Source organism: Callorhinchus milii, unplaced genomic scaffold, assembly GCF_018977255.1.
Source record: "Callorhinchus milii isolate IMCB2004 unplaced genomic scaffold, IMCB_Cmil_1.0 Scaffold3, whole genome shotgun sequence".
NCBI classification, from domain to species: Eukaryota; Metazoa; Chordata; class Chondrichthyes; order Chimaeriformes; family Callorhinchidae; genus Callorhinchus; species Callorhinchus milii.
Window position 1 is genome coordinate 22,704,320 of NW_024704744.1, and position 12,361 is coordinate 22,716,680.

General features: G+C 38.5%; 1 protein-coding gene across 6 annotated transcripts in view; it reads right to left on the minus strand.

The window, feature by feature from the left end:
* Window positions 1–26: 26 nt before the first annotated feature.
* agbl5 (AGBL carboxypeptidase 5) overlaps window positions 27–12,361 on the minus strand; it is a 46,468-nt gene continuing 34,133 nt past the window's right edge. For 4 of the 6 annotated variants that reach the window (XM_007900420.2, XM_007900426.2, XM_007900417.2 and 1 more), the window contains 5 exons: window positions 7,404–7,537; window positions 5,742–5,794; window positions 3,913–4,091; window positions 3,458–3,576; window positions 27–2,723 (listed from right to left, as the gene is read on the minus strand). In XM_007900420.2, the coding sequence (XP_007898611.1) occupies window positions 2,643–2,723; window positions 3,458–3,576; window positions 3,913–4,091; window positions 5,742–5,794; window positions 7,404–7,537 (566 nt within the window). In that variant the 3' untranslated portion in view covers window positions 27–2,642. Of the gene's footprint in view, window positions 2,724–3,457; window positions 3,577–3,912; window positions 4,092–5,741; window positions 5,795–7,403; window positions 7,538–11,893 lie in introns of those variants that run through there. The other 2 variants (XM_007900418.2, XM_007900422.2) reach the window with 2 other exon arrangements.

The following is a 12,361-nucleotide window of genomic DNA, read 5'->3' on the forward strand; positions in this document are numbered from 1 at the left end:
TTAAATAAACCAACATCAAGTTTCAGTATGACTGGAATTTTTTTTTAATCATAAGATTGTTTTTACTGTCACAAAATGTCAAAACGTACAAAGCTTACATTATTTGCAAAGCGCAGAGAGAAGTTAACTTTACACACAAAATAGATTTTCAAGAAATCGGCACAAGATAATAAGTGTGAGTTTATTCTGCTGATTAAAAAGTGCAATGTAAATTAGTTAGTAAAAGTTTTCACATTGTTGTTTGTTAAAACACACTTGAAGATAAACACTTTAAAGATAATTGAAGTTCACGCCATAAAGTTCATTTACACAGTTTGCTCTCAAATATATAACATGTATTTTTACGTATAAAGCTAACCCCAAAGTAATGTGCTGCACACTGCTGGTGTAGGGAAACCGACAGGCTGATTATATCAATAAAAGTTTATGTCTCCATCTATCTTCTGGATGCTGTTTTCTTTCCACAGCGTCCCATTTACACTAAAATTCACAGCAGGCTCTGACTGAACACTTCTGTAAAACATTGTGACATAATACTCTCACACACACACACACACATAAATACATAAATACATACATACAGTCCTGACAAAACAATCATTACATCAATGTTGGTCAAATGTTGATGTTGTACAGATGATGCTCCGAAGCCTGGGTACCATTTTCCTTTTAAACACTGCTGGTATTTGATAGTCTCCAGGGAGGAATGTCTTCATACCAATGTGGTTCTGTTGTTTATGCTGCTGGTGGTTCAATACTTTCATACAGTTACAAGAACAAACGGAATGCCAAATGGCTTTCTTCCGTGCAGTAAATTTCTATCTCTGGTTCCAGGGTAAACGCAGTCTATGTGTCTGGCTTCCAATTGGTGGAGGAATCCTCCATACTGTATGCAGTACTTTGGGGTGCAACTTTAAGAATGTATGTGAATTCATAACCACTGACCTGTAACAGTTTTTAGCTCCTGTTGTTTTTATCCCTTGATCAATTTTGTTGACATGCAATTAATTCCTGAATAAGAGCCTATAAACTAAAGAGCTATCTCCAACCCCCCACCCCAGGATCCCCAAGTTAACCCCCCAAGCTACAAGATTCATACGATACAATCCAGACATCACTGCAATGCTCATTGGGATCTTTGGTATCCAAACACCACCTCATTTCCAAAGCACCTTTTGTTTGCTGCTCATTACAAAGAACAAAGTATAAACAATTTACTTGCACATTTCAATTAAATTGAAATTTGGTAATAAGAAGGGTTTACAAAACTTTTTACTGTCTGTTTTTGTGAAGGAATAATAGTCCTGTGTGTTATGCAGTTTTACATTCTGTTACCATTGCTGACTATTTTTCACTTGTTTGATCCAGAGAGTTCAGAAAGAGAATTGGGATCCAACTAACTGCAGGGGTATGGAACTGAGATAGTGGCACAGATGAGCATTACAGGAGACTGCTGGGCTGTATGAATGATCTCAACACAGCACTGTCAGCTAATGATGACTACTCTTGGTGAATATGTCAATGAGGTGATTTCCTCTTTGTTACTTTGCCTTTCAGCCTGTAGTAATGAAGTTTTCATTTAATAAAACATAGTCAACTTTTTACACTCCTAGAAAGTTTGTTGAACGGCTAATATTCAAACTATTTCACATGGCAAACACAAGGATACAAATACAATATATGTAAAACCACTGGTGCTCAGATAGCAAATATTTAAACAGGTGAATCTCAGCACTAGTTCATTTTTCTGTACATCTTGTTAGTGTTCACTCATTTTTTATTTTACCCTAACAATAATAATAATAATAATAATAATGGAGGAAATTCAACGGTCACAATCACTGTGACTTTACAGTAGTTGGGGAAGGGGTAGGAAAGACATATGTTCATCTGCAGCCATTACTTTAGGTGTAACAATGATTCCATCTCCCAGACTTCAGTGCACACCCCCTCTCCCACCATCAAACACCAAATTCTTAGATGTGGGCTCAAGAAACAACCCCCACCTCTCGCTGACAAGGAGGAATCAGCGTAATACAAATAAATGTATTGATCACCCATGTTCCAGACGCTGCCCATCCCCAGCCTAGCCCAACATTTCCGAATCTCAACAAGCCTGTCTCCAGGTTTTTCTGAATGGGAAAAAGGCCATGAAAGTTACTGATAATATTTCTCAAATGGAATTGATAAACGGTTTGGAGTTTAGATTTTTGTAAGGATTAAAATCTAGCTTGTTTTTTGAGTTACTGAAGTAGCATTGGACCAACAATGTCGACAAATGATCATTTTTAAGAACCCGCACAGCAGCGGGTCGCTGATATGAGCAGTGTCGGCTCTCAGCTAGAGGTGGAGTACCAGTGCCTGCACAGCAACACCTCATAGTGATAAAAGGTATGTGCAAACTGGCACCAAACACACCCTCAAATAGACACAGTAAAACATCCCAATAAAAACGTTATAAACAGACAGTGGGCTCTATAAGCAATCCAGGTTGTGCAAATGGGGGGAGTTCCTCGTAACTGGGAGTACTTGATGGGTACTTCGGTCCATTGCGATTTACTTCCAAAATGGAGTTCTACTCCTACATTGACAGGAATTCTATCTGGATTGTCTATTAATGATACCCCTGTGTGAATGTGGCATCAGCCGTCAGTGCAAAATGACAGTATCTTCCTATATGTTGTCATCTGGCCTGTTCCAGTGGGCAACGGGAGTGGGAGCTGCTGAGAAAAAGGACAATTATTATAGCAATAATACATGTTATTTGAAATGGACTGACAATTTTCTAATCTCATGTTTTCAAATCTGGAATACACTTAACATTTTGCTGTCTCCTTTCATTTATTGTTGTAAAAATATTAAATTTTCCAGTAAATCCATTTCCTATGCCATCAGAGACCTAAATCTACAGAACTGAGCAAATTCCAGGAGATGGAATACATGTAAGATTACAAAAAAACATTATTTGAGAAGAAGCTATACAAAAAAACTCCAGAGGTTTTCCTTAAAACCAATATCTATCGAAAATACACACTTTAACAGGACACTTGTAATAACTTTAGTACTATGTGCCAAATCGGAAAAATAAGAAACTTCTTGTATAAATTAGATATGCTCCACATTTTTCTCTGACCTTTTGTATTGTGGCTTTGTTACTTGTCTGCATTTAATAAAACAACAAAGGTTGCTGCACTATTTGAGGTGTCAGTTTTGCAGTTGAAATTGAAGCGATATGCTAACAAATTATCTCACAAAACAATGAATAAGTTGCGATCATAAATGTCACCAAAGGTTGTTTTGTTGCCGTTGGTTTGCTTTTCAACCTTTTGAAGGACACTTTTTAAACATAATTGTCATATCAAATCTGTTACGAAACATCTAATTTTCCAACCCATTGACCTTTGTTGACTGATCAACCCATAAAAGGAGATATTGAATTTCATATCAAACATACAACCTTATCGGGGATATGCAGCTGTGTTTCTGGTCCACCTTTCCCACTGCATACAGATTCTTGGTTCCTCCATTTAAGTATTGATGGGGCCAGGGTCATAGCAGAACAAGTTAGTGAAACATCTGCTAAATAAAATAATATATTCAGTATTCATCATATTTTTCCAAGATCAAATTAGATTATCATCACTGTTGTGAAGGTCTATGTTACGATCTGTGATCTATATCATATTATAACCACATTAATTCTGTCCATTTGGTTCACAAGCCCCATTTACAAGAGCTTGAGTAATCTGAGTATAAGAGTGAAAAGTGGGTTAGTTAAATTAGGAACCTACATAGCATGGGGTCAAAATGTATTAAATGGCCTCATGGTCAATCCTTGTTTAAATGCCCAGTATTGGCAAACTGAAGTCAGTATCAGGGCACTTTAAGTGATTGGTTAGGATAAGCACTCACGTTCTTCAGTCTTCTGCTTTGTAAGATTAGGCCTTATACACTTCCACATTTTCAGTACATGGTCACTATTGGGCAAACTGGTGGGACGCAGGTTTCCATGGGATGCAAGTGAACGAGGGGACGCAAGAGAAAGACTTTTTCTCACTGGGATCCGACTGGGTCTCAACTGTTGCTCCGAGCTATAAATTGAAAAAAAAAGTCAACCAATGTTACTACAGTATTGACAAGGAACACATCTCACAAGCGATCTCAGAAGCTTTTTAACATACTTTCTGGGGTCCGACATTCCTCATGCTCTTAGGTTTTAAGATCAATCGAGCAAAAGTTGCAGCATTTCTAAACTTCTAAGTTTAAGATCACGGTTTTTAAGACCACCAACGGAGAATGGGGAGAGACTCTCTGCAGACAAGCGGTTTGTTCACTCCGGGTCCTGGTGCTGCCACCTCCTTGAACCCTCAGGGAAGCATCATATTCAGTAAATTTTAGGTCGAACATCAGGCTCTCTATTTTTTAATTTAAAACTAATAATAATCCTTACATTTCATTTATTATTCAAAACTCTGCAGCTCATGTCGTCTCCCGCACTAGTCTCCATGAGCCGATCACCTCCATCCTCTTAATACTTAAACAGGAGTCAATTACATGGGTATGGAGAAAGAACAGGTAAATGGGAATGAAAGGATTGTTCTTAAAAGAGCCAGCAAAAATACAATGGGCTGTAAATTTCTCTGGTGCTACATTTTCTTATTAACCCAGAAGCTTCGAGCTCAGTTGCAATTCCTCACGCACTCCCATATTGTCTAGTAACTTTCAAAACTAAATTCTCATGGTAGCCAAACTGGTTGACTATTCGGGGGTGGGGGGGGGTGATTTTCCGGCATTCTAAAGCAAATATCACTTGAGTATCAAATGTGTCTTATAAATAACTCTCGAGTCATTTAATAGGCCCGGGGGGAAAACCTGCAACAGAATCCAATTACAATCATTCAAGAGACAATTCTTAGGTTACATGGAATAATAGCTCAGGCTGAGCTGGAAAATCAGGAATCAAAGTAAATTGTTTATCATCTTTTTCCAAGATCAATGATCAATATTTCCCCAAACTAAAAGAAAACTAAAATAGTCCATCATAATAGTTTAATCATTACAGCAATCGGAAAACCATCTATGGAAGGAAAACATGTGATTTGGAACCTGCAAAAGACATTTATAACCTGACAGCCAAATTACATAGCTGTTCGTCTCTCAACTTTTCATTTTAAAGATCTGTGGAAAACTAGTTTGGTTTCTAAATTAAGGCTGAAATTAGGACTTTTCCAAAATTCTATACATATTAATTTCGTGACAGTGGTATGATGAGAAGGCCATGAAGAATTTCAACGATCTGGTCCCTATCTTTGCTTTTTCCAATGTTGGTGGCAATTTTGTCTCAGTTAACTGGATTATCTGGCACAAATCTGTTCATTTCTGCATTCCCTGAACAGTCTGTGAAGGTACTTACTTACATGCTCTACATATGAAACCACAATCATGACACCCACTATACCTCTGCCAGGCTTTAAAAAAAGCCAGATTGGATCATTTGAAGATCCTTCAATGCTTTACTTTATTATGTAAAGATTTGTGTGTAAGTACATCATCACTACTGCTGTACCATAGAAAATAGCTTTCAAAAAGATACATTTAATAGTTTAGGTAATGACAATCAACAATTATGTCACTTTTGGACGGACAAAACTAGAATAATCTGTTATTTTTTATTCTAATTATATGGGGTGTGGGGGGATGTAAAGAAATATTATAAAGAGAAATATAAAAAGTTTTACTACCTGGTATAATCCAAAGATTTCCTGAAACATGTTTTGATTTTCTTCAAGGAGTTCTGAGGAATAAAATGTAAATCGTGAGGCAAACAGGATTCAATTGCAAACCGGACAAATAAGAAATAAATGTACAGTTTTCACAAATTATATAATGTTTCAATAGCAAGAGTTTTTTTTTAAAAAAAGAAAATCTAATTTACATTTGAGCTTGTAAAGATTGTTCAGGACCATTGGATAATAATACAAATCCTTGCATTTGATATAATTCTTTAACACGTCGTCAAAACGTCTCAAAGAGCTTCACAGGATTTTACTATGAAGTGTAGTGGCTGTGAATTTTTTAGGCGAATGTGGATAAAGATTGCGGGTAACCTCTGATTTTATAACTCAATATAATAGAATCTATTCCTCCATTAGCACAACAAAGCATGACCGTGGTTTAATATGAAAGATTAGATGTGATCCTGTGATGTATGAAGCTAAAGTACCCAGGTGCAGGAATGAGGTATCACAGCATGTGTATTGGTGACTCTGAGCTTTTACATGAACAAGTCCCAAACTTGGTTCAACTATTGAATGAGAAAAAGTGGCAAAATCTGTAAGCGGTGAGCAGTGGAGGAAATATCTGCATCAGTAAATAGGAATGCCATGCTAATAGAGGGGTGAAAATCCGAATGTTTCTGAAAATAATGAATGTATTGAATGTCACATGGAATCTGTTAAGAAACATTGCATTTTCATCCAAGTATTATTTTTGCATGTATCTGATCTTCTGACAAGTAAGCATTTAGTGACTGACTGTAACCTAAATGAACTGTTTGTCTGAATCCCACAGAACATCAGTAAAAACTTAAAACGGGTCAAGGTGAAAATAGTGTTGGGTGTAACACTCTATCAATTAACAAGGTGGTGAGAGGTAAAGGAATCCAAATATGGAAACATAATTTGCATTAATCAAGATTAGCATAGCTTTTACATTTTTACATACTAAATAACAAAATCGATCTCCACTCTTCCAGACAAATGCAAAATTATATTAAAATATTATATTTAATCACTCATCCAGAACTGCCATCCTTTCTATAAGAGTTGTAGGAGAGATTATGACTCAGTTGAATAATATGCAGTATTAATATGCTTTGCTATATACTTATAGAGGAAGAAAAGAATGGAAAAAACTACACTTTGAACATTTATGAAAAGAGGACCATTTTCGATGGCTTTCAGATGATTAAGATAAATAAATTGAGAATTTTTTTTCCGAATTTATCTTTTTATCACTTATCTTTTTAAATCATCTTTTAACGAAGAGGACTAAAATGTGTAATTTCTAATGTGATTCCTTATTGAGAAATCTCATTAGATTTACCATCAACCTACAGGAACTCCACTCCAGAAGGAGATTATGTTGACATGGAGTTCCCAAGGATTAACATGACTTAATCTTAGTTACGTGAAGCAGTCCGCATTTGCACAATTCAGATTCTTTATCAAAGAATCCCGTTAGAAATCCTACATTTTAGAACCATATCTTTCTGTATTATGATTGGGAGATGAAGTGGTTGTATAGGATATGATATTAAACAATACTTCATTGCAGTTTATGACCTCGGACTTTTCAAAGTACCCTTGTTTAGTATTGAGGTAGTAAAAATAATTGCTCTATACCTTTGAGAGATTCGGTATCCTTCCTTTTGTATCTTCCATTGACTTTGAGCTTTCCAACATTTCACTTCCCAATTTTACAACACGTTGGGAAATGCTATTTTTGGCTGCAGGAGGTGGGGTAGTGCCATTGACCCCTAGAATATTAATGGTTAGAAATTTGAGCATCAAGCATAATGATAGTTATAATATAACAAGCTTTAAGATCTAACCAACTTATGAGTTCTATGCAAATTCTATTGTTATGAATGATTTTATTCTCTATTCTCTATTCATCAAATTTCAGTTATCAATTTACTCTCTATTTCTTGTTCTAACATTCCTGAAGGAGACTGAATTTCATCACTAAAATATACTATCAAATGCAAGGATTATTATTATTATTACTTTGCTCACGGGTATCAACAACAACAACTTGCACTTATATAGCGCCCTTCACGCCATGTAGCATCCCAGAGCACTTAACTGTGGAGGAGGCTGACCCCGAGCCAGGGAGAGAGGGAGGGGGGGTGGTGAATGGTAAGCACGATCAAAAAGGTCTTCAGGTGGGATTTGAAAGTGGGGTGAGAATGGAAAGGCGGAGGGATTGGGAGAGCTCCAGAGCTTCAGGCCATAGTGACTGAAACCACGGCTGCCGATGGTGGAGCAGAGGGGGCGAGAGATGAACAGGAGGCCGTAGCCAGCCGGACGGAGGCAGCAAGTGTTGGAGTGGGGGGGGAGTGAGCAAGTCGGAAAGGTAGGGAGATATGAGGGCATGAAGAGGTTTGAAAATGAGAGAGGATCTTGAAATCGATCTGTTCAGAAATTAGGAGCCAGTGCAGCCTGGCAAGGACTGGTGTGATGGGGGTCCGGAGCTTTGTGCAGGTTAGTATCCGGGTGGCGGAGTTCTGAATTAATTGGATTTTGTGTATGGTGGATCCCACCTACACATAGGAATTCCAAAGATAGATTGTTGGAATGGAATGCGCACTTCCTCCTTGGAGGGGTGCTTCCTGCTTACCTAATTCTGGAAAGTATTAGGCACAGGTAGTCAAGTGCCGAGGCTTGGGGACCCAAGAATGTGGGTTGGGGTACTGGTGGAGTCTAACCAGCTAAAACTGCATAATTTGCCATTGATATCGCTGTCTGGCAAGCTTTCCCTCTGCTTGTTCAGCTAGGATCACCCTATCTGTTAGAGCTTGCAGGTTAACAGGAGCTGAGCAATAAGAGAATGCTACCAACTAAGCTAGGATGATGTGTGATTACCAAAATAATAAAGAAAATAGACATCCAAATCCAACATTGGATAATGTTTGGGATGAGGAGTGTTGGAGGCTCGTGTGGTGCATAAACAGACTAGTTGGGCTGAAAGACCTATTTCTGTGCTGTAATGTTTTATGTATTTCTATGTATTCCTATATAGGTGTTAACCTGATATCACTCTTGCCTCTGAATCATAAGGTTGTGGGTTCATTAGAACTTTGGACTATACATTAGGTTTGACATACAGGTTTAATAGGAGCTGACTGGGAAGAATCCCTACTCCCAGTGACTGGTTTGTCCTCTGAGTCCTGTTGATGAGCCAGGCTATCGTGTTTGTCATTAGCAGTGTCTTGGAATACTGTGGACCTGTCTCATTTACAAACCAGTTTATTGAGATCATCAAAGAGGATTGACTCGATTCTGACATTTCATTGACAAGGATATTGCCTTGGAGCCAATTCCTCTCCGCCATAGGATAATCACTAGTTTGACAACCACAATCCCTCACTAGGTGGATGGCAGATACTATGAACTCCCTGCGAGCTTCTTGCTGAGCAGCACAACTCAGCATGAAATACGTAAGAGCATTGCCACCATCCTCCTGCCCACAATTCAGACATATATCCCTCTCCATTGAACAGCTTACCTCTCCGCATACCAAGGTTGACAGCAAACCTTGGAGATATGGACATACATGGCTTTCCAGTAGCTGTCATCCCAAGTCTCAGATTTTTCTCATCAGCTATTTGATAGACATCTGCCTTCAGCATGGAATCTTTACAGGACAGTTGTGTTGTGCCAGCCACCTGAACTGATCTGGAGATCCAAGTTCAATACCATGTACCAGGCTTACTCAATACTAATTGCTTCATCCAGATCCTCATGTGAGGGGCCTTGGCAAATAGATGTGACCACTGTGAAACAAATTCTACATCCAGAATCTTGTGTGTCAGGTCAGTCTAAGGTGGAGCCCTCTCTACCTGCAGACAATTCCCTTTAACCACACATCCATCTCACTGCTTACAAAAGAAGCAAAAGAAAGTCCTTTGCTGGATATTCATGAGTTCAGAACTATGAAGGAGAACTGTGTGGACACATGTCTTATATGTCACAAACTTAACCTGGATTTGCCATCATTGAATAGAGATGATACTGAATAATGCCACTCAATATACTTGGGGCTGAACTGACCTCTTCTTACTTTGTAATGTTAGTTTCATGTAAAGCTTTATAAATCAAGATTTTTCTACACTTTTACAGAAGACTGTCACTTTATTAGCCCTTCTCTTAATAAGAAGGGTTAGTGAAATAGATGCATTGCTTCATCTTGTTTGGCTTGTGAATTGGGAGCTCCATCGTTCCTCTTATGAAAAATGTTTCTTACTTTTACGTCTTAGGAAATTGTGGTGGAAAGGTTCATGCAAGAGTATAAGTTGGATGGCAGCAAGCTTATCAAGCTAGTACCTGATCCATACAGACCTGGAAAGTCCCATATTCAATTTGTGCTGATTTAACTGATGACAGCTGGGAGGTGAAATCATTTCCTATTTCTAATTAGAATCAGAGATTTACAGTGCAGAGGGAGGCCATTTAGCCCACAAGGTCTGCTCCCGCTGTCAGAGCAAGCTGTTCATTAATTCCTGCTGCCCAGGCCTATCCCCCAAACGCCTTCAAGCTTCTATCTTGTTGATAAGACAGAGGCTCACCGACCAGGCTCCAGTCAGCACTTTCTCACCTCAGGCACTGATAGCATCAAGCTCCATAGGTACAGACTCCACCTTATGGGTCAGGTGCAGAACCTTGGTGTCTTGCTTGAATCCCAACTGTCTTTCATCCATGCTCTTACCTGCTCAGCTTTTCCTCATGTCCCAAACATTATGCACCTCTGCTGCTACCTCTCCCCTTGGCCCACCAAGACCATCATCCATCCATTCCTTTCTAACGTCCAGGCTTGTCTGTATCAATGCTCTAGCTCTTGTCAATGCACTAGACAAGCTGCAAACTATCCAGAGCTCTACACCATTGTTGTCTCCTGCACAACATTCTGCGAGTCTATCACCCTCATCCTCGCTCAGCTCCATTGGCTCCTCATTCCCTAGTGGATCAAGTTTAAGATCATCATTCTGACCTTTAAATCCTTCCATGTTCTCGACCCACCATACTTTGGCAGCCTACTGCCTAGATGCTCCCTTCACTCAGCTTCACCTACTTCATGTCCCTTGGCTTATCAACTCCACCATCAGCAGACAGGCTTTCAGACTATTCTGTCCCCGCTCTCTGGAGCTTCATCACAAAGTCCCTTCAATTTGCTCCCTCCCTCACTCGTTCAGGGTCCATCTCAGGACATACATTTTTGCTGCAATTTCAGTCATCTTTCTGCTCCCCACCCCACTCGGTTTTCATCCCAGCTCAGGTGTCCAGCCAGCAGTGTCAAGCGCTTTGGGGCTTCCTCCCGACATGAAAGGCGTTATATAAATGTAAACTTGTATTGAATTGTATCTTTCATATACTTTCCTCTTGAAACATACAATGCACTCTGTGCATTGGTGGCAGGACATTCCACACCCCAACAACTCTGTGCGAAAAAAAATTCTCCTAAGTTTTTTGATCACTCTTCTTGTGACTATCTTAGATTTTTCAAAGCCCTTTCCGCTTGAGCTACCACTTTCAAGTACTTATGTATCTGCACTCCTATGTCCCTTTGCTCCTCTGTAAAATACTGCCATTCAATATATACTCCACTCTTTTTCTTCAACATGAGTACCTTACATTTCTCTTCATTAAACTTCATCTGCCACTGATTTGTTCATTGCGCTAATCTATTTAAATGCTCCTGCAGTCTCTTGCAAACCTCCTCACCATTCGCTATACTTCTTAGCGTCATATTATCCAAAAACTTCACCCTATATCCAACTTGAGGTCATTAATATTGATATGTATTAATTCCTGGAGGTGTGTGTGTTTGTGGACAATTTGAGTGAGAACATCATTCTGCTGGAACTCTCTGTGAAGACTCAAATATAACTAATTATCACTTGGGCATTGTACCAGAGAGCATTCAGGAGTTATGGAACTAAATTAAATATCTTCAGGAGAGAAAAAGAGGGAAATAGATAAAACTGGCAAAGAATATTAACAGATTACTTGTGTGTAACTTTATTTTCCATGTATTACAATATTGGACACTGGGACACAGTTAGAAATAATTCTTTTAGAAACAATTTATTTAGAAACAATGTTGATCTACGGTTCTATGACATTCAGTTAGGATTTATGAAGTAAAAATGCAAAACTATTTTGATAGCATCAATGTAATTAGTAGAGATTTTTTTATATATAGTTTATAATATATAAAAATATTTTTCAAGCCCATTTTTTGATGAATTTTGTGATATCAAAGTGAGGAGTGTTGTTGCTGGGCAATCATTGTTACAGGAGTTATGATATTCTTTTCTTTTAAATTAATTCAATCTCTGTGACCTTACATTCATTCACTCAAGTATATTGCTTTACTAGGAAGTCAGTGAATTGGACGCAAAAAGTAGATCTACTTTATCCTGTCTGCCTCATGGATTGGGTGCTCCTCAAGTCTTATTTCTTTTTGCTGAAATTTTTCTTATTTTCACTTGTCTCAGGAAATGCAATCTCTTTGCAGTTCCTCCTGGTTCTTCTATTTCTGCCTCCTCCAGACCAAGAGCTAAATGTCCCCCTGGATTTCT